The sequence below is a fragment of the Zeus faber genome (genome assembly GCF_960531495.2).
Source record: "Zeus faber genome assembly, chromosome: 18".
NCBI lineage: Eukaryota > Metazoa > Chordata > Actinopteri > Zeiformes > Zeidae > Zeus > Zeus faber.
Genome location: NC_137210.1, coordinates 21,730,051 through 21,751,902, shown reverse-complemented (window position 1 = coordinate 21,751,902; position 21,852 = coordinate 21,730,051). Strand labels below are relative to the sequence as shown.

The following is a 21,852-nucleotide window of genomic DNA, read 5'->3' as shown; positions in this document are numbered from 1 at the left end:
ACCGCCGCATGTTTGTGAGCCCGTTGAGTTGTCAGGTTCATTTGAAGGTTCTGCTTCCTCCTTCAAATCTTCCTTCTGTTCCTCCTTCTCTGGCACTTCTGGACTTGGCTCTGGATCGCCGGAGAAGGGTGGTTGTTTTCCCTCTGCCGACTCCAAAGGACGGTCGACAGAGATGATATCGCCGTCCTCCTCGTCGTGGGAAACTTCATCTTTGGACTCCAGCGGCGCCTCAGACCCTCGTGCGTCCTCAGGACACATAGAGGCACCAGGGTTTGCGACATCCAGGTCATTCTCACCGTTGGCATCGTTTCGGAGCTCAGGCTCGTCGCTTGTCACTACGTCTACTATATCAACGCAAGTCAAATCCTGTTGCGGTACTTCCCCCTCCTGGTTCTCCTCACCATTTGGGGTTTCAACGCCGGCGGAAGCGTCGTCGGTCGCGCATTCTAACCGAACTTCGTTCACGGATCCACATTCATCCCTTGCTGCATCAGGCGTTTCTGACACAATCGGAAGGGGGTCGGGCTCAGTTTGGAGCGACGCTCCTTCATGAGGATGGTCATCAGGATCAGGGCTGTTGATGCTTCTGGAAGTCACACCGGGGTCAGCTCTATCGGGGCTGGACTCCGTAACGGGGACCGATGCACGTATCTCAGATTCTATGTTCTCAGTTTCCGAAACATCAACTTTTCCCTGCTCGATACTCAGCGGATCTGTCTGAGATTCCTCCCGGGTGTCGCTGGTAACGCCGGCAGTCTCAGGTTCGGTCGGAGGCCCCTCGCCTGTTGTGCAAACCTCAAAACCTTTCTCTGTTTTGCCGTCTTTACCCTCAAGCGTACCCTCTTCCTTTTTGTCATGGCTTTCCTTTTCCTCCTCCTGACTCCCTCCCTTCTTCTTCTTGCCTTTTCTTTTCTTTTTTTTCTTTTTGCCTGGGGCATTGGCGCCTTTGGTGTTGCCGTCGCCGGCGTCCTCCGCCTCCTCGTTCCCCGCGTCCTCCCGCTCATGTCGGGGCTCGGTGTTTGGGGCGACCGGTACTGAATCCGCGGGTAGACTTGTTTTCTCCTTCCTCTCCGCCTCCTCCTCTTCCTGCACGGATGCGGCACCGTGGTTCAAGGGTGAGGTGTTCCTCTCCACTTCATCCTGTTGGTGCACCGATTCCTCAGAGGAACCGAAAGAGGACAATGCTTCAACGCGCTCGCCGCTCCCCGCGACCGTTTCCAAAACATCAACGCTAATTTTGTCGGTTCCAATCCCCCCTTGACTCGCCTGCCCTGAATCCACTTGCTCAACTAATTCCGTTGCTGTTCCACTGTCCCCAACTCCTGTCTCATTCTCCTCGGAACATTCTATTATCCCGCCAAACTCCGCTGCAGTTTGGACGTCTTCGACATCTTCGACTGGAATGTTGTTTTCAGAATTCAGGCAGAGGGCACTTTCTCTACGGCTGTCCACCATTGTGGGCAAGCATGACTGCTGTTCCACTCCAGAAGGGTCCGGAGCGGAAAGACTATCTGGGCCGCAGGGTTCGGCGGAGCCTACAAGGTTCTGTTTAGCTTGCTCAAGCCCGCTTTCTTGGCTCTCTTCTGGGTCCAACTCTTCCGCTCCACCGCTCCTCAACGGAGTCTCCCGTGCGCTGCCTGGGAGATTATGAAGAGCAGATGGTGACAGAACACCAAATAACATTGTTTTGGTATTTCATTTTTCTTTGCCAGTGGACAACAAATGAAGAATTCAAGGCAGCGTCGTTGATCATTTCAGCAGCAGAGGGAAGGACGGAAAAGAGAGCGGGAGGAAAGATGGAAGAAAAACACCAAAAAGAAAGAGAGGAAAAAAAAACAAAAGAGTAGGAAGAAAAATCACCCCAAAAAAAGGTTCTTGACCCCAGTTGCATCAACAGGAGAGGAGTCCAGCGCTTCGACATCATCTAACACTTTAGGTAGTTTTTGATCAGTTTGATCATCGGTGGACGGTTGATTGGAGTGTGAAGTGAAAAGCCTAAAACCAGCGACTGTCTAAGTCTGAAGAAGTGTCTGTGTATGAAATACTCAATTCTATCCAAAGGTCTAACTTCAAGTCTTCATCTTCAACTACTTTAATGTGAATTTATGAACCTAATATGCATTCACATTCCAGAAGAGGAGTGCCGAGAAAGGTGGAGAGGAGCGCCCTCTCTGCCACTATAACAACTGCATAATCCCTCCATTCAACATTATACCTGAGTCCTCTGTCACCTACAGATGTGACAGATGATGAATCGAAATGATTATGGACTCTTAATAATAAAAGGTTGTGAGGGGCTACTCTGGTGTAAGCGTTAAGATGAAATTATACTTACTATAATTATACTGCAGGTTTGTGAAACGGTATACAAACAACAGAACAGAATAAAAACAGAATTAAAAACAAGAGTTTGCCAGGAAAATAATTTGACAATCGTCATTTAAACATAAACCTAGTTTCTAAGCAACTGACTTTGCTTGGTGGACAGTATTCTAGGTCCCACGATACGACACGATCTCGGAAACCGGTCATTCCGAGCAGGTATTCCCCACTTCCTACCTGAATGTATTCTAATGACACTGTTGGGCAAAACATGGACGCCTGCGGTAAACTTGTGGATTTTTTTTTTTTTACCATTTTTAATTAGAGTGGCCATGTGTGGAACCCATCCCCACCCCGATGTCGTTCGTACAGAACCCTTTGCACGTTCGCTGTCCATTCTGGACTATAATCAAGCCTTGAGGCCACGTGGTCAACGCAAGAAGCATAGTGAAGGTTAAAGGTGAAGCCATAGAGTCAAAGTGAAAATCAGGGCTGTAATGATCTAAGCAGCAAAGCAGTGACAAAGGAGCATTTACAACAGAAGGGCTGATTCCAAAATGATGATATCCACCAACGACACCCTTTAATCAAATTTCTGCTGCTATGCACTCGTTCAAACCTAAAAAGAAATTTGTTTAAGGTCAATTTTTGGGTCAGGAGTTATCTGAGCTGAGAAATTTGCAGTTTATAATTTTTTTTTTTTTCCTTAATCTGATGGATATACAGCATTTCCGGGAATCATCCCTTCATCCTTTCTGATGCCAAGCCGTGCAGTAGCTGACCATGCGGTGACATTTCTTCCGCCAGGGTTTTATTTTTTTTTACCGAGCATGTTGGTCCCTTCTGCGGGGGAGGCCTGGGGATCCAGTCGGGAAGCAGGGTCTCCGTTGGACGATCCGTCCGTTTCGGCGTCCGCCGCCTGCCCGTTGATGTTGAGATCCGGTCCCAGCACGATTCCATGTTTCTGGATAAAATGAGAGGGTGTGTGTGTGTGTGTGTGTGTGTGTGTGTGTGTGTGTGTGTGTGTGTGTGTGTGTGTGTGTGTGTGTGTGTGTGTGTGTATAAACTATAAAGATCTCATTCGGTCAAACAAACGCTCCCCTGTGCGGTTACGCTATAAAAACACTGTGGTATATAATGATCCCTTCTGAACACAACTCATTTTAAATTTGACCACAAACTGGTATAATCTCTGGAGGCAAAGAAAATGACCGCAAATCTGAAGAAGGCTTCTATAAAATTGTAGATGTTGTGGGTGGCTTAAAACTCCACAAGTAAGTTTAAACAATTTCCCAATGCTTTAAAGACACGTTTCCTTCAGTAGTAAACCAAATGCACAATGAGAAGTTTTGGTGCATTCTACTTCACGGAATACCTTGAGAATGTCTTTCAGCTGGACCACCTCATCTCTGAGCTCGTCCCGTTCATTTCGGACTGCATCTGTGTATTCTTTCTGTCGCTCTAAGGCCTGATCGGACCCCGCAGGCGAGTTGGGGGGGGTGCAAAAAGAGCGTGAGAAGGTGAAAGACAGAAAAGAAAAGGTAAAGGTTTTCAAGCAAAGCAGATATTACGACCGCGAGTTGGGAATTGGCAAATGTGCCCCAGTGGGTGAACAAGGGAAAACGGCGGCTCGGGGATTCACAGTCCGTACCCCGATTTTTTTATCCTTCCATTCCACCGTTTCTTGTAGGTCAGAGATTTCCCTAACGAAACCGTCCTGCTTCAAGCGCAGCTGACGGATCTCCTGAACGTGACAGAAAGGCGGAGAGGAGGAAGAGTGCGGAAAGAGAGGGCAGGTGAGTGGGAAAGCACAGCGACAGGGGGGAGAGGGCCTGGCTGGGCGGGGCCGGGCTTTTTTTTCTTTTTTTTGCTTAAATGGACAGAATTGGTGACGTCGGCCACTTACGCTGAGCAGCTCTTCGCTTTGTTTGAGCGTCTCTTTCATTTCGCCGAACTGAAACTGAAGGCAGCTGTGGGTGTGCTTCTCCCGCTCAAAATCCTGTGAGGAAAAAGAGCAGTTACGGGGGTTAAGGAGAGTTGGCTCGAATGAAACGATCCATTCAGTGATACATTCATTTAAACTTCCGTCTTCCATTCGGGCGTTCGTCGCCTTTCTCGCATGCAGCGCAAGAACTATCTACTGTGTTCCCTTCACCGTCCATTCAAAGATTGATTCTCCTTATTACATCTATTGTTCATCAGTGGTCCTCACCCTGCCCAACACCGCCCACCTCCCCCTACTTCCACCTCCCGCCGTACCTTGGCCTTCTCCTCGTACGCCCGCCGCGACTCGGCCAGCAGCTCCTCCAGCTCCATCAGCGAGTCCTTCAGCGTGTCCACCTGGTACATCAGGTTGTTCTTCTCGTTGTCCAGCTGGGCGTTGGACACCATGGCCTTGCGGTACTTCTCCTCCACCTCCACCAATGCGTCCTGCAAAGGAAAGATCATTTCAAAAAGCGCACAAACTCCCTTTCCGTGTATTTTAAGTAAGAAAATAAAAGTTAAAAAAAACCCCACAAGGACCCAACAATTTTTTTTTTTTTTCATTTGAGTGCAACAGTAACGGTGTGAAAGTAAGAAAGATTGAACGATGTATTCTGCACGCCTTGCTGAATGTGTTAATTGTCTTAGCGAGGATAAAGATGTTAGAAAAAAAAGTGCAATTAAAGCAACCCACTCATTCCAAGCAAATACCGTAACACACACACACACACACACACACACACACACACACACACACACACACACACACACACACACACACACACACACACACACACACACACACACACACACACACACACACACACACACACACACACACAGAGAGAGAGAGAGAGAGAGAGAGAGAGAGAGAGGATGCAAGCATGACGTCTCTATAGGGCATGCTCCCTAAATAATACAGTTCCATTAGTACTTGTGGTTTGTCATTAGACCACACACAATGAAGGGCACAAACAAATGAAGGGGATGAAAATGCTGGAAACAAATGTCCATTTCTGAATTTAGAAACAAAGTTTTACAACAAACTTCAGCAATAAAACCTGATTTAGAGGCGTCAGAGCCTCCTGTTTGGCTCAATAAGGAATAGGGAGTAGCTATGTCATAGTATTAATGTTTTTATTTGGTTATTGCCGGAGAAGCCTCCAACCCATGGTGCCAGGTCAGTGGAGCGCTCGCTGTGGTTAGTGCACTTGTTCTCAGTCGCGTACCTTGGCTTCCTTGAGGTTCTGCATGTACTTGGTTTCCACATCTTGAATCTGATCCTTGAGCTCATGAATCTCCTAAGGCGGAGACGACGGGCGGAGCGAGTGAGCGGAGAGGCGGAGCGAGCGGTGGGGGGGGGTGGAGGAAAGGTGAAGTGGTGAGCGCAGTGACAGAGCAAAAGGAAATGAACAGAAACAGGTCGTCTTGGAGAGAGAGAGAGAGAGAGAGACATTGACATGGAGGCAGAGAATTGGAATGGATAGAAGTAGAAATATGTGTGCTGTGTGTGTGTGTGTGTGTGTGTGTGTGTGTGTGTGTGTGTGTGTGTGTGTGTGTGTGTGTGTGTGTGTGTGTGTGTGTGTGTGTGTGTGTGTGTGCGCGCTTTCAGAACTTCAATACCGGTTCTTAAAGAGTAATTTTAGCCACTGGTTTGAGCCACACTCTACCCACTGCACATTTTAGAAGAATGCCAGGAAGTGGGTGAGGCGTGTGGGTGAGCAGTGGGCGTGTCTCATTCTGAACACTGCCGTGGTTACACAGTCCCCACTCGCGCCCCAAATACACCAGGCAACGTGCCTGCAGCGCACGGGCTCGGAGCGGGGCTTGGAGCGGGGCTTGGAGCGGGGCGTGGCGGAGCATCCCGGAGGGGTCGGTGTTGTCCTAGAGAGAGGAGGAGCACTGGAAACAGCAGCGGCTTAAACGTTTTCTTAACAAAAAGTTTGACGGTAACTTTCATGTCAGAAATACCACCAATGCAATGCACCAATGCTCATGCTTTTATTAGTTATTTTGTGAAAAATATAAAACCATCCATGTGATTTCTGCTTATTACTTGTTTAAAATGTTGATCTTGTTAAGACTGTCACTCAATATGTCCTATGATCTCTGCAGACACTGAGTTGAACAAGGTCTTGCAGTTATGCAGTTAAAAAGGTATAAAACATGTTTTTATAGTAGTAGTTTGCCATAAATAACTTTAATATCATTTAAATGTGCGCTACGACTGTAATTGAACTTAATCAGTGGGACGTGTTAGCTCTAGGACTCTGGTAAAACGTAGGCTTATATAAAACAAATTTAAATTGATTGCACGCTTTACAAAAACATTTCTATGCAGTTTTATTTCATATTTCAATGGAAAAGGCGTGTGTAGCTAAAACAGAACCGCTGCGCGGCTCCGGGCGGACCCGTGGTGTGTGCACTTAAAGTGTCTGCAGAGATCATAGGACATATTGAGTGACAGTCTAAACAAGATCAATAATTTAAACAAGTAATTAAGCAGAAATCGCACAGATGGTGTTATATTTTTCACACGATAACTAATAAAAGCATCGTTGGCATTTCAGACATGAAACTTATCGTCAAACTGTTTGTTATAAAAGTTTAAATCGCTGCTGTTTCCGATACTCCTCCTCTCTCCACGTCAACATGGATGCGTCCGGGAGGCTTCACCGCAGAGCTGGTGGACAACCACGCTCCGGGCCGCGCCTGTACCGAACATGCCTGGTGTATTTCTACCGGTAGTCAAGGTAATGCTTTTTTTCCTTCTTACATTTTCTTAATTTGTGACGTAGAGAGCCACGAAAACTACTCGTCGACGTCAGGGTGCTCCCTGCAGGCTGTGTGATCATTTCTGCCACTAGATGGCGCTGAGTCCCTTACTCTCTGTCATGACCATTTTAACACATAGAGAAAAGTTAACATTATGATTATACTGTTGTCGATTTGAGTTTACACCTAAAAAACATCGTAGTGTGAAGTACCTCTTTAAATGAGACTTACTTTCTGTTCAGTTTCCTATTTTTGGCTCACCTATGCTGAAAATGTATAAATGACTTATTTATACAGGTATCAAAATATGTTTTCAGTACTCTACTAGAGAACTTTTCTACAACTAATATAGTTGTAGAATAGTTTATGACAGACCAAGGGGTGACCACTGAAACACAGGCTGAATGGTTCTTAATTGGTGTGTGTATTTTTTTATGTATTCATGTGCCCCCTTCTTCTTGAACATAAAATGACGGCAGCTTGGGAATGTAATGGCGGCTTGCTTCCTGTCTATTACTCACTGTATCTGCTGTGTGTGTGTGTGTGTGTGTGTGTGTGCGCGCGCTGTGTGTGTGTGCGTTTGTGTTGTCACAAAGACATCCCCTGGTGACAACCAACCCCCGGTTAACGATGCATCCTGGGGGCAGGGGCTATGCTTTGGAATTCCCCTTATATGTTTGCATGCGTTTCCATGACGACTACAGTAGATGTCCATTCTCCCATAGGAAACCTCTATCAACACAAACATCTAGAACCTGACACTCATTGGGGCCTTTTTTGTTTTTTAACAAAAGTACCGATGCAAATTCGGGTGGTGAGAGATAAGACACGGAATTTTGACACCCAACCCAAGTTAATACATTTCGACCACGCCCTTATTCAAGTGTTGGCTGTGCTTAAATGTCAAATCCATCCGGGCAATCATTCAAGAAGGGTCCATTCCGTCACCTCTCCCTTTTACCTTGATCTCCCGTATGGAGGCCTCGGTGTCGGGGATGATGGCCGTCTCGCCGCTTCCTCTCCGGGAGGAAGTGCCGCCGAGCGAGGTGAGGGTCGCCGCCGTGAGAGAGGATGCTGCTCGAGATCCCTGAGGGCGAGAGAAGGACATGGACGCGGATCAGTCGAAACAGAACGGAGGCACCAACAAAGTACAAACCAAGGCGAAATGGCTTTTTTCTAAATATAAATCAATATACATCAGAAATATAGAAATATACATCATAAACTGATAATAATACAGAAACATTTCATCAAACAGTCTGTTTAACTGTTTGTTTTAATGTCCCATGCGGCATTTTCCACTTGACGATGTTCTACTGACCTTCTCAATATAATCTCTGTCCTCCACCTGTTGAGACAGAAGAAGCGGCGTCAGAACAAACGCAAAGCCTCCTTCCGGGAGGCTCGGTGGGAGCCAACGGCGCCAAGAAACCCCATGTGAGAGAGAAAGCCGCGACCAGAAACCCTCTCGGTGCCACAGTTTACAAAGTCCGTGCTGGAAATATTATCGATCCCAAATCCTCCATCCAAAACACGCCTTACCTACAGCCACGACAAACCAGCCCCCACGATCAAGGTCGTGCAAATACTTCCGGACTTTAAAAATCGGGGGGCAAAATACGAAATTACTGACGAAGCGTTCAACAAGGCCGTCAACAGCCCCGATCCATGGCCAAACCTCTGTTAAAATTGCACAAGAAACAAAGCAACGTTCAAAAGATGAGTTTGCATAATGGTCTGTCACACGGTTAGGGAGCGCGGACGCCATGCCGCCGGTGCCGGCCCACTCACGTCAGAGAAGTTGGGGATGGTGACGTCCTCCAGGCCCCTGGGGAGGACACCGGTCCCGGCCGAGCTCCGCAGGAAACTTGCGACCGAGCCGCCGCTGTCCTGCAGCCGCCACCAGGGGGCGCAAACGGAACAACAAATATGGAGTCCGTCAGCACAGGAACTTGGACACTCTCTCCCCCACGCGTCGGGGACGGTAAACGGTTAAAGACGCGCGGGAATCACACATCAACCTGAGTCTAGAACCCATTGTAGAAGCTTGGAAACGTCCCATTTATCTGAATGAGTTCTGTAAATTATCACTTTAAACAGGTTGATTCCTTCATTTCCTCCGGTCTGAAAACCGCCTAAAATAAATACAAAAGCCACAGGTCACTGTTTGAAATCACTTTCTTTTGGCTTGACTTTTGTTGGCCTGCTTTGACCTCATCCCATAATGCTTTATCCAACTCCCAGCTTTAACTAAAGCCCTCTCTCAGACGATGGGGGCCTGTGACAGATGGCCATAATCAGCCACTGTACTATGTCCAAAACGGCCAAACTACAAACTGGGACCATATTGGACTCACATTTTAGCCATTTCAATTTGGCCGCTGATTCAGAGCCATTTCCTGTCACCTTGGTAACAGGGAATGCTCCATTTCCCGAAATCCCCCCAGCATGAAAACGAACGTGCCCACTGCGCTTCGGACCACCATTGTTTTCACGTGTCTCAAACCTGCGCACTCCTAAACTTCATCGCACATCCATAATACACCATTGATACTGCCTTTTTTTACCGGAACATCAGCTATATTGGTACATAATTGGTGATTCCAACAAACCCGGAGGGGGCTCACCACTGGGCTGGCCCGGGCCGAGCTGGCCCTGGAGGAGGCCCTGGAGGAGGCTCTGGAGCTGGACCCGCGATAACTACTGTAGTCTGACGGCTTGGGAAGGAATAACGATACACACACACGTATGTTTGTAGGGCAGATTGGCACACAAATGACCAAACACACTCACCCATATACTGTATAAGCAGATAAATACATGGTTATCAGCACTGTATGCCAACAAAACAAGTGTAGGGAGCTCTACCAACTCAGCACAACAAGACCATGCACTGAAAAAAATGACAAAATGTTAGATTTATACAACACACCGATGTAAGCTCATCTATATCCTGACAGCAAAACTAACGGACCAAGGCAAGAGAAATGTACTCAAGACAAAGTGCCATACCAGGTTAGAAGAAACCCAACATCCACAACCACAAAGACGCTGTTATTCTGCACAGTGACAGTCCCCGTTAACACTGGAGCGGGTTCACATTCACCCCAAACATCACACCCGACACGATGCCCACAGGCCGTGTCATCCACCACCACCGCCGCCCTGACGTTAGGAACACACCGTGCGGACACAAGGCGGAGGGCTCTGCACAAAGCAACGCCGGCGCTCCGGGCAAATCTTACTCGAGAGCTGGAGGCGGCGAGGCGCCGTGAGACGCTGCACAGGCCGTCCTCATACAAGGAGCTCTGCGCACACGCACACGCGCACACACACACACACACACACACACACACACACACACACACACACACACACACACACACACACACACACACACACACACACACACACACACACACACACACACACACACAAATGAGCCAATTCTGCTTTAAGAATGTTAAGTCTATTTTAGGTTGATCCAACTCTTGATACACCCGTCTTAAAGGAGCAATTCTCCAGTTTTACACCTCAAGCCGTTTACACACTGAGTAAACAACCTTAACTTGCGAGACATTTCTTGATGGATCGTCCCTTTTACTAAACACTGTATGAGCGTTCCTCATACAGAGGTGAAATGATAACTGAAAAAAGAAGATGATTGAATTTAATAATGATTAATAAGGATTGTGTTTTCTACGTTTATCTGGCCCTGTCGCTCACTTTCACCAAAGTAAATCAAGAAAATTGTATTAGTGCTAACAATCTAATCAGTAGTTTCTGATTCGATTAGTCTCATACATTTATTATGATTTGTAGTTTAGAGTGCTTTCTCACTTTTTAATAAAAAAAAAAACAACAAACAAATACATTTTATATCGCAAGCAACGTGAGAGAAGTAGGGTAGCAGAGAGTGAATTCCTTTGGCTAAAATTCGATCACACGCCTTAAATGTGGTGTTAAAATGTGGGCGGGCGTTCAGTGCGGGACCTGCTTTTGCCTCCAAGGTGAACATCACGGGTCATGCAGAGTGAACGAAACCCAGGCCGCGTGCGTCTCCTAAAACCACACGTGCCGAAATCCCCGGAAACAAAACCGGTGACCGGGTGTTAAAAAGTTTGAAGCTCCAGCGAAAATTTTCGTTTCCCTTTGCTCTGGGGGGCGAACGTGCTCAGTTTTGGGTGCCTACGAGTGGGGGAAGCATATGTGCAAGTGAAAAATTAGCTTTTTGGGAGGAAGACTGGCGGGGGTCAAAGGTCAAGCTCGTAAACGTAACCAACCCTACGGTGTCGCTGGAAGGAGATCTGACTGAGGAGCCCAAGAGACTGCAACGGATTAGGAGGAAAGAGGAAGAGGAAGGAGCCGGATGTTCAGTCACGATTCAATAAGACACAGTCAATTTAGTCAAAACCTTCCCTAGTCAACAGATTTTTTTTATTTATTATTATTTTTTTTAAATTTAAATATTGTATTTGTGTTTTCATCTTATACCCCAACCTGACCCGACTGTGGAGTTTGGTCAAAACAATATCACTTCACACCTTCTACACAAAACTCTGCCAACGGGCCCATTTTGGTCACACCTGGAATTTGACCTGCCACTCGAAGGCCCATTGTCTCGGTGACACGTGAGGAATGGGGAAGACGAGTTAAAACGCTGTACTCCTCCTCAGAGAGGATTCAGGTCATAAAAAAATAAAAACTTAATGAGAAGTTGAAATAAAATATGTAAAATAAAGGGAGGGAGGGGGACTGGCAGTGTAGACGACAAACCCATTATGTTGAAAGCAGACATGTTTGTTCATGTTTGGTTCGCTGTTTCATTTTTTTTTTTTTTTTTGGCCGTTTCTCTTTTGTAATTCACCGCGTTTGGGCAGGTAAAGCCGTGCAAACAGTGGGTACAGTGCCAAAGTACAGAGCATAAGGAACAACCTGGAGGGTTGAGTTCACTACATCCAGCCATTATCAATCTAAAGCCACTTCCTCATCTCTCTGCCGCCAGAGATGCCTTTCTCGTTCTCCCCGTTACGCCTTTACGTATTTGGTTTTGTGAATGGGGCCCCGCCCGAGCTCTGTCCTCTGACTGTTTACAGACCTGGTAGCCATTGTACGCCGAGCCCTGTTGCCTGGAGGAAGAGAGGCCATTGAGGCTGTACAGGTCAGAGGAAGCGTAAGATGCCTAGGAGGACGAGAGGGGGCAGTGGAAAAGGAGAATAGCAGGCAGATATGGAGAGAGAGAGAGAGAGAGAGAGAGAGAGAGAGAGAGAGAGAGAGAGAGAGAGAGAGAGAGAGAGAGAGAGAGAGAGAGAGAGAGAGAGAGAGAGAGAGAGAGAGAGAGAGAGAGAGAGAGAGAGAGAGAGAGAGAGAGAGGAAACAGGAAGGGGAGCAAATAACAGGCTATAATACAAAATAAATAACAGTGCCTTACTAAACTTTCGCTCATACTGCATCTATGTTACACAAGCAGGCCGTTCATCAAAAAGAAAATGCGTTGGTCTCAAGTGAACTTTAGAGAAGTGTTGGTAATTCAGGAACACACACAGGAACTAACAAAGCACCTCCAACAGTAAATGCCCACTGATCAAAACAGAGAATTAGGACGATGTCACCTTCCATCCACACAATGGCTGCGAGCGATCAAGAAATAAATGCAATGACATCATCTCCCAGAAATGGGAGCCATTGTGACATAAAAACAATGCAATTTTTTTTTTACGAAACGCTGTGCGCATGAATGCCACTCAGGAAGCGTCAGAAGTGGGGAGGTGCGGGACATTAACAGGCCGCGGCAGGACACCCACCGGTTGGAGGTCGAGTCGGGACGCTCGCAACACTCTGCTATCCTCGCTCAGTCTGGAGCTCTGGGGGTGTGGTGGTGAGAAGCCATGACAAACACATCCAAACTGGACCTTTCTGCACTGACAGAATAAACACTTCCGCCTATCTAGTATGAGCAAACATTCAATTGGGCTCGCTTTCAAAATCGTTGAAATTGTATTTGCATACATTATATATATATATACATATACACATGCATATATACATAAATGTGTGTGCGTGCATCAGGACCCACCGTCAGGTCAAGTCTGGAGGAGCGAGACGCCCTGCTCTCATCACTAAGTCTGGAGCTCTGAGATCAGAGGGGAAGAGAGACGCATCATGGTAAAAAAAAAAAAAAAAAATGTTTGCGTTGAAAGACCGACAAGCACCTGACTCAGTTCTGCAATAAATGAGTCAGGCGACAGGAACAGGTAACGGTCTGGCTGAAGGTGAGAAAACAATGTCTAGCAACGAGAAGATTCAATACTATTCTCTGGTGTGAGTACTCCAGACATCCTCAACCTGGTGGTTACCGGACATTTCTAAGACTTTTCATTTATTCAACTCACAAGCGGTTGGCTATATGGAATGAGTAATATCCGCACTTCAGGCCTAAATGTGAATGGAGTGATACATAACATTAGTGGTGCTGGCTCCAAAATAATGATAAATGGTCAAAAAGAAGAACATTTGCTACACTCTCCAATTTGCTGTGATAGAGCTGCAGTTGCTCTAAGAATTTGGGGACCTAAAAAATGAGGTCAGTGGACAAAAGAGTTTTAAGAACCCCAGGAGTGCTCATGATATATTCACATACACTTCATATTTACGGAAAAAAAGTGAATAAGAAGGTGGTTTTTTTTTTAGTTTCTCATTGACCTAATTTAAGACTTGTGAGCGCCGTCAAGATGTCATAAGAGCTTGCACCTGCAAAGCCCTAGTTAGAGACTGTAGCGGTGACAAAGGGCTTTATGACGCCATGATTTTCAACTAAGTCTCATCTGATAGGATGGGAAATGCATTTAACGGCACCGGCGATGGCAAACACCACACAAATGCACAAACTGCTACCAACCCGGCTGGATATTGCACTGTAACCGTCGTCAAAGCCGTTACTCTGCAACAGAGAACAGCCGGCGTGAGTGAGAAGCAACAAGGTGATTTATCAAAAAATTGGGGATGTTCATGCGGTCATGGTTTACTTTTTTTTTTTGACATACATCTCTGTCTTTGTGCTTATGCTTCTTCTTTTTCTTGGGCTTCTTATGCGACTGCAACGAGGAGCCCTGAAGATGAAGGGAAGGAAAGAAGAGGAAGAAGGCTGCGGGGTCTGAAATAAGCAATTCACTCGGTAAGTCGCCACAAAACCAGCCCGCCTAGTGTTGTTATTGGCGTTACTGATGCAAAGGTCAGTTCTGTGCCGCCTCACACCTCCTTATATGTCCTTGACTGATAAAACACCAGTCAGTGCAACAGGGAAGTTGCAAACAGGGCAATGACATGCACACATCCACACACATGCTATTTGATTCAGAGATTTGCAAACACTAGCCACCCAACTCTATACAACTCCACCTGACGCTACCATGCAATCGCTTTCCAAACATAGAAGCCACAGCGAAACACAACACAAATCACTCAGTGAGAATCATCTGAAATTCAATGGCACATTAAACACGAAGCAAAGGCTCCAAAACACAATGATAAAAAACAAGTCTGGAGCCGAGTCCATTTGGAGAGTCCTGAATGGGTCATAATTTGAACACACAAACGCCGCATGCTGGGAATTACAAGAGATTTGTCACCGTTATTGTTTCACACCTCAACAGTGAATAGCTTTTCTTTTGGATTTAACCGCAGAGCTGATAAAATCTGCAAACACTCATTATCCAGCTCGATCCCCAGCTGTGAGTTAAACGGTCCATTCATAGGACAGACCTTCATGCAGGCCGGGTTAAACACGGACATGAACTCCATTATGCAACCACAACATAACCCTTACCCCGACACCATAGGCCCCGATGGCATCCAGATCAGACTGTGCAAAGGACACCATGAGCCATGCATTACTTCAGTGTTGATATACTGACATACTTAGCCAAACATATATGTCATACATACATACTCTTACCTGTACCTCTGCTCTGTTTCATTATCATTGCTGTTGCTGGTATGACTGAATTTCCTGAATTTCCCTCAGGGGGATTAATAAAGGTTTATCTTATCTTATATACTCATTTACAATGTAAATGTGGCCTTGCTGCATATTACACTGCACTTTACTGAACCTCTTGTTGGAATACAGATCAAAAAGTAATAGTTTAGCACATGGCGGGTGTGCCATCTAAGGGTTTTGGTGCTGGGATTGAGGGGAAGATGCAAATCTGGCTTTTGCAGCTGCCGTGCTAAGGGGAATTCCACCTGAAGCAACTAACTTGTTCAACAGACCGAGGCGTAACTTCAAAGAGCTAGTTGCAAAAAAGGCAGAGAGATATATGTGGTTGTTCTTTTTTTCTCATTCAGATTAGCAGAACAGCAACATCCGGGTTATCTTGCAATGATCTTGCGACTTCCAACGGTTGTTGACCGTGATGGAGCAGGAAGGCAGAACCCGCACAGTAGTTAGGGCTATTATCCGCGACATTTAAGGGTGGTTCCCACGGAGGAGTTCCTCTTTCAAATCCTGTGTAACGGATGGAGCTCATGTCTAACCGGGGAGCTTCTGTAAAATCCACGTGGGTCAGTTACATTCATCCCCATGGACTCAAGAATTGTCCTTTTCAGGCACTTAATTCGTATGATGTCAGATGACCTCATGAGGCCCTGATGCTCATGAGGACGCTCATAATGCAAAGGTTCTCAAACTTCGCAAAATTGAACTTTCCGCTGTCTGCTCGTTTAACATACCAAAAAATAAATAAAAGGTAATTAGCAAGATATATTGAATTGTTGAATGTGAGTGGACCTTCTCAAACACTGAAGAGTCAAAGAGTCTATTCTTCATATCATCTATGAGAGTCAAATATTCATGTCATAATCCACAATCAGTCGGGGTGAATAATATGTTTTGATTGTGATTATGGGGGAGAAAAAACAAAACAAAAAAAAAACAGATGCCTTTGCAGAGAAAAGATGTAGGGAAAGGGTTGTGATGTGATGTGATGGGTCTCGGTGTGGGCTATTCCAAAATAAATAAATAAAATAAATAAATCTGGAATTTTTGTGCCACTCACCCCCGGCGTCCCTCAGACTGCAGTTTGAGGAACAGCTTTACTGATAGATCAGTAGATTAAATCAATCTAAAACGAGTGCGGAAGTGAAACGCGTGTTGGTTTTTTGGGGGATACTGACCCTGGCACTGCCCCGGCTCCCTACGGACATCCGCTCATCCTCATCCGAGAGCTGCATGAGAAACAAAAAAAGGAAACGGAGGGTTACGGTTCAGAGACGGAAACGAAAAATCAGTTCTAATAAAAAGGTGGTTCATTAGAACTGGTTAATTTTTAATTAAACATAAAATATCCCTTGTGAACTATTACTTCTGAATCTGGTTTAAATGTTGCGTTTTGTGTCAAAGCTTTTCTAATCCAAATACTAATCCCCAAACAATCAAAACAAAACCCGTTAGTGATGAGAAGATGGTATTGATATTGCTGCCATTTCATTTTCTCCAGGGTAATAAAAAAATATATATATTTTTTTTCTTCTCTACATCCTACAAGTTCATTGTTTTTTTCCACCATTTTACTTGAGTTTTTTTTTTTAATCTTCAGAAATATAAATCATATATTTGTCATCTATCTATACATTAACGTTCATTTCAATTGGTCCTATTTTCGTCCCAGGGACTCTCAAGGAGAAACAAACATCTGCAAACGACTCCACCCAACTGGGTCCCACACTAAACACAGCGCGGTCCAGCGCGCACAGAACAACGTTTCCTCAAAGCGGCGGAAGACGGGGTTATGGAGGAGAGGCATGAGGAGATGGAGGGAGCGGGAAGAGCCACGAACCGTGTGCGTCCGTGAAGGGCGTGAGTACCTCTCACTGTCCTCCTGGAGGATGGAAGGGGAACATGGAGATGAGGAGAGGGATGGAGGGGCGGGGGGTGGGGCGGGTTGGAAGGAGACGGAAATGTCAAAGGTCACGCAGAAAGGCGAAGGATGGGAGTACTCCGAAACGCGGCGTGCATGGAAACATATCCATCCATTTTTATTTTTTTATTTTTTTAGAAAACCGGAGAAGAAACCTGAAAAGTTTGGATGACGTTTTCAAAGAATCGAGGCGCATGCAGCAAAAACCTTCCTAGTGACACCCGCAGTCTGTGTTATTCATATTCAATCGAAGCCACAAGATATTCCACCGCAAAGGTTTTTGTCCACTCAATGTCACCAATCTTTACGTGACAGCCCACGCCCCTCCCGGAAAACAGAAAATTGCAAAACTGCAAAACACCAAGCATCCAAACAGTTGCAGTTACACATTTCAGAAGGACGAGCAGATAGTAGAAATGAGAAAAGGCATGCGGTCTCACACCAAGGGGACAGATGGCCGCGTAAACCCAAACGGGAACGTTACTGCTTTGAATAAGTGGATTATCATTAGTGGACGAGCTTCACGTGACAATCTGCAATTCCTAAAAGCCTTTACAGGAATGATCTTGAATGACTCAACGGCATACAGCGAACGGTGCTCGAGTGTCCAGAAGTCAAAATCCAAACGTGTTAGAGAAGCGCATAGACAGGTTAGGTCCGTTTTAAATGGTGCGTGTCGTCAAACTCGCACACTGTACCATCCATTGTTCAATATCGCCCCATTTGCCGTCAGATCTGTCATCCAATTTGGTGTCCAAACCGTAATATTTCTAAATCAGGCAAAGAAGAGATGGGTAAACATAGAATACAACAAGAAAAGCATTGGACACAACCAGACAGTTTTCAAATATATGCGTCATGTGTAATGTTACCTTTAAATATACATTTAAATACTGGACAGAAAAGTACAAATCAACTTTGAGCGAGGTTTAGAAAATGTGTCTTGTGTCTAAATCATAACGTGACAGAATGGAAGCGCAGCAGACCGGGTGTGGATGAGGAGTCCTACCTTCTGGACCTGAAAGATCTACACAGCACCAGGGAGGAGGGCGGAGGTGAGTAACCAGGGAGGAAGCAAACAGAGACAAACAAACAAAGACGAAACGGGGGGGAAAAAAAAAACAAAAAAAAAACACCTTAATTGCGAGAGCGGGGGAACGTTTCACGTTTTGGAAAGGTGACGCCGCAGAACAGACACACCAGGCTAAGAGCAGAGAGAAAGAGAGAACGTGACACTCGACCGTCCAAATGAAAACAGAACGCCAAGCAGAATGTGGAAGGGCCCACTTCTGTTAATCGGCCAAAAGTAAACAGCGGCAGGAACTTGAGCAGTTCACCGGGGACCCGCAGGAGACCATCGCCGCCAGGTCGCCGGGGCAACGGTTCCTTTTTGATTTCCACCCGCCCACAGGGTGGTTGGCGTCGGGGGCAGGTTGGGAGTGCGCCAGTGTCGCAATGTCACCCGTGCGTCTGCGTCTCGTCTCCCCGGGGACACTTTTGGGGGACAATTCTGGTCTCTGGAATAAACTCCCCGGGGCTCACAGGAACTGGGTTAGAGCGTACACGAGTGACCGGCTTTAAAGTGACCAAAGTAATACTGGGTCTGGAAAATCAAAGTCCAGAACCTTTTCGCACCCGATTTTCGAACTTGCAGAAATGTGCAGTGCACCGAGCTGAGCCTTGAGGGGCGCACCGGACGTTCTCAGAATTGGGAATATTTCATTACTGCACTGCTGGAACCGTTTTCACATGCATTAAAAAAAAAAAACAGGGAGGGAAAACTGACAACGTAACTCAATGCTGCAGCAAGGACTTTCCTCTCATTTACAAATCGTCAAATATACATGTGAAATAAATGTGAACGTCAAGTGGTGTCACGCCGAGTTAACGGGCAACAAAGGTCACAGCTTTCAGCCCAGCGTATAACAGTCAGAGACAACATATGTCCACCCCCAAAATGTGTGGCCCGCCTATTTAGCAGGATTAGGATGTCCTCAAGCAAAACACACTTGGAAACACGCAATAGATAGAAATATAATTCCCTAGCACTCACCGGGGGATGGCTGGACAGACTCTACCGGCTCTTTTTAGGCGTCGAACCCGAAAGCCCCGAATCACCGTTTCCAGATCCTTTATTGGGGGATTGACAAAAGTGCTTCTGCCTTGGCTCTCGCTGTTATTCCCTCAACCGTCGCCAGAGCCAGGGATGGGCGGCGGAACCACGCCGCGTATTTATACCCGCAGCCTCTTCCAATATCTATATTAACAGTGATCACCTTCCATTTATAGTGCCTCATCGCTCCAGCGCCCTAATCCAGATTTGCCGCCGCCGCCGCCTCCCTCTCATGCTCGCTTTATATATATGGATTGACCGCTTCTGTAATGCTGGCTTTCACAAATCCATTTTCAGCCGACCTCTGCGTCTGGGACGTCTTTTTATCGATCGTCTAGCGGTGTCGTGGGTTTTTTTTGTTTTTTTGTTTTTTTTCCCCCTCCCCCTAGAGGTCAGCAGTCTATTCCCGGGGCCCATTGCTTTTAATTCACCGTTCCGGTGGAGAGGAAAGGTCATGTCCGTACAGCGAGAACAACTTGACGCAGCAGAATTATTATATATTTTTTTTAATGGTCGTACCGCGAAACCAATCTCAAAACCAACCGGATGCATGTCGACTATTGCACTGTTACAACAAAACACTGTAAAATACAATTCCTAAAGAAACGTTTCAGACTGGATGGGAAACGGTCGTGTTATGTCGTAAATATTACTGAGACACCAACACACTAACTTTGTTTTGTTTGACACAACGAATCAATTGAAGGACTCTAGATGCAATATAGTTAACGTACGTAAATGTAAACAAGTCTCAGATAAGAGCCTCACGGATCAGAAGTGCAGCTAAATCCAGTGTTAATGAGCTTTTCACACCTCAGTGCTCTGCTGCGATATCTTTTGACGTGTGTGCAAATAAGGCTCGGAAAAACGTCAAGGCATTTCATCCTCAACTCCCGAGGATCTGAGTGGAACACACAGCGCAGGGGCGGGGTGTCGGTACTCACTACCTTTACGTTATCGACTGAAATAACCCAAAAACCAAGTGGTAGCAAAAACCTCTCCGATCAAACGATACCTGCATTCGATCCTTTTTGGACCCAGATCTAGAAAACAAAAAGACGATTTGTATGGTTTTGCTCGCAGCCGAATCACCTATTGGCCTTTTTGGGAAAATATGCAGTGTATATATACAGTATTATACTGTATACATACTGTTTAGTTGAGTGATAATATGACCAAGGTCATAAAAAAAATCCTTATAATATACATATTTTTTTGGAGATTCAATTTTAAAGCCTTTCCTTCAATACATCGATGCAGTAGATTAGACATAAAAGCACAGTCAGCTTCAGTTTAGGAGCCCCCCCCCCGTATTCATTCCTCCTGTACTGGCTATTTGCTTAAAATGACACTGCCAAAATACTTGATTGTACAGTTATTTAATAAATATTATAAATAATATAATATATATATAATATATATAATAATATGATAAATATATAAATATATAAATATTTATCAATATATATCATTTGAACACTTTAAAAAATTATTCCTTTAAAAACCATCTGGATGGGGAGGAGTGGTGCATTTTACACAACTGAGTGCATCCATTCACATGATGGGTATGGTAGAAAAAAAAAAAACTCACTTTACTCACTTCAAGGATATTGGTATCGTCAATTTTTTTTTTTAAACAATACCCAGCCCTACACAATGCCGTACACTTTGTCAACAAGCATTACAAGCATCAGGACTTTACTGGGGGAACCAGTCTACTCACTTATTTCCGATTACATGTCTAGCCAGTAAATTAGGGAGCAAGCCAGGGGCGGTCATTAGGCCCCATTCATGTAATTCATGCGTTACACAAACAGCTTACATGTTTTGCCCCCGCACCGCCCCACTCACCGAGCTCCCCTTTTTCAGCGGAGGGGTTCTTGGGCGCCCAGAGAGGGCGGCCCTCAGCCCCCTCCCTGCCAGCCGCCGCCCTGCCGTCCTGCTGCCCTCAGGCTCCCAGGTAGGGGTGCATCCTAAGGCTGCCCGCAGAAGCTCTGGCTGCCCGTCATGGAGACGGGGGTCACGGGCTGACGGTCTACGAAAGCGGGGCTCAGAACGTGACGGTGCCGCGTCACACCGCTAGACAGCTTAGAATCCAGCGTTAAATCCCATCTTCTGCGTCCGAGAACGTGTCCAAAAAGTCAACATCGCGACGCTGGCCGCCGGCACGGCAGCCCGTTGCTCATGTCAACAACCTGCAGCTTGTTGTCGGTGCAGGGACTGCTCCACCAAAGGAGGAGTGCAGCCTGCTAAGCTACTTTGGAACTTGGCTGAAGGCTTTAAACTGGTGCGCATGCACACACTGAACACACACACACACACACACACACACACACACACACACACACACACACACACACACACACACACACACACACACACACACACACACACACACACACACACACACACACACACACACACACACACACACACCTCCTGTCCAGACACAGCTTAACCCTGCCCATTAATCCAGTAAGTATGACTGGTGTGTGTGTGTGTGTGTGTGTGTGTGTGTGTGTGTGTGTGTGTGTGTGTGTGTGTGTGTGTGTGTGTGTGTGTGTGTGTGTGTGTGTGTGTCTAGTTAACTGCGTGTTTGGACTCCACAGCCATGGTTTGATCAGAATAAGTGTGCAGGGCTCCAGCGCTGCAGATTACCCCGGTGGATCCCAATCAGACAACATCAACAGTAGCAGCTTACTAGAAAAAAAAGCGGGTGTACTTGGTTGATTTAGTTGCATT

General features: G+C 46.1%; 1 protein-coding gene across 2 annotated transcripts in view; it reads right to left on the bottom strand.

Annotated features, from left to right (window-relative positions):
* lrrfip1a (leucine rich repeat (in FLII) interacting protein 1a) overlaps positions 1 to 21,852 on the bottom strand; it is a 48,419-nt gene that overhangs the window by 5,932 nt on the left and 20,635 nt on the right. For both annotated transcript variants that reach the window (XR_013844642.1, XM_080019202.1), the window contains exons 3-23: positions 18,007 to 18,024; positions 17,696 to 17,767; positions 16,917 to 16,958; positions 16,255 to 16,305; positions 14,906 to 14,941; positions 14,124 to 14,189; positions 13,979 to 14,020; positions 13,157 to 13,213; positions 12,885 to 12,944; positions 12,179 to 12,262; positions 10,326 to 10,388; positions 9,708 to 9,797; positions 8,872 to 8,970; positions 8,402 to 8,428; positions 8,042 to 8,167; positions 5,535 to 5,606; positions 4,582 to 4,752; positions 4,229 to 4,321; positions 3,974 to 4,066; positions 3,698 to 3,790; positions 3,148 to 3,286 (exon numbers count right to left, since the gene is read on the bottom strand). Coding sequence is in view for 1 of the 2 variants with exons in the window: in XM_080019202.1 (XP_079875328.1) it covers positions 3,148 to 3,286; positions 3,698 to 3,790; positions 3,974 to 4,066; positions 4,229 to 4,321; positions 4,582 to 4,752; positions 5,535 to 5,606; positions 8,042 to 8,167; positions 8,402 to 8,428; positions 8,872 to 8,970; positions 9,708 to 9,797; positions 10,326 to 10,388; positions 12,179 to 12,262; positions 12,885 to 12,944; positions 13,157 to 13,213; positions 13,979 to 14,020; positions 14,124 to 14,189; positions 14,906 to 14,941; positions 16,255 to 16,305; positions 16,917 to 16,958; positions 17,696 to 17,767; positions 18,007 to 18,024 (1,594 nt within the window). In the remaining variant the exon portion in view is untranslated. The remainder of the gene's footprint in view (positions 1 to 3,147; positions 3,287 to 3,697; positions 3,791 to 3,973; positions 4,067 to 4,228; positions 4,322 to 4,581; positions 4,753 to 5,534; positions 5,607 to 8,041; positions 8,168 to 8,401; positions 8,429 to 8,871; positions 8,971 to 9,707; positions 9,798 to 10,325; positions 10,389 to 12,178; positions 12,263 to 12,884; positions 12,945 to 13,156; positions 13,214 to 13,978; positions 14,021 to 14,123; positions 14,190 to 14,905; positions 14,942 to 16,254; positions 16,306 to 16,916; positions 16,959 to 17,695; positions 17,768 to 18,006; positions 18,025 to 21,852) is intronic.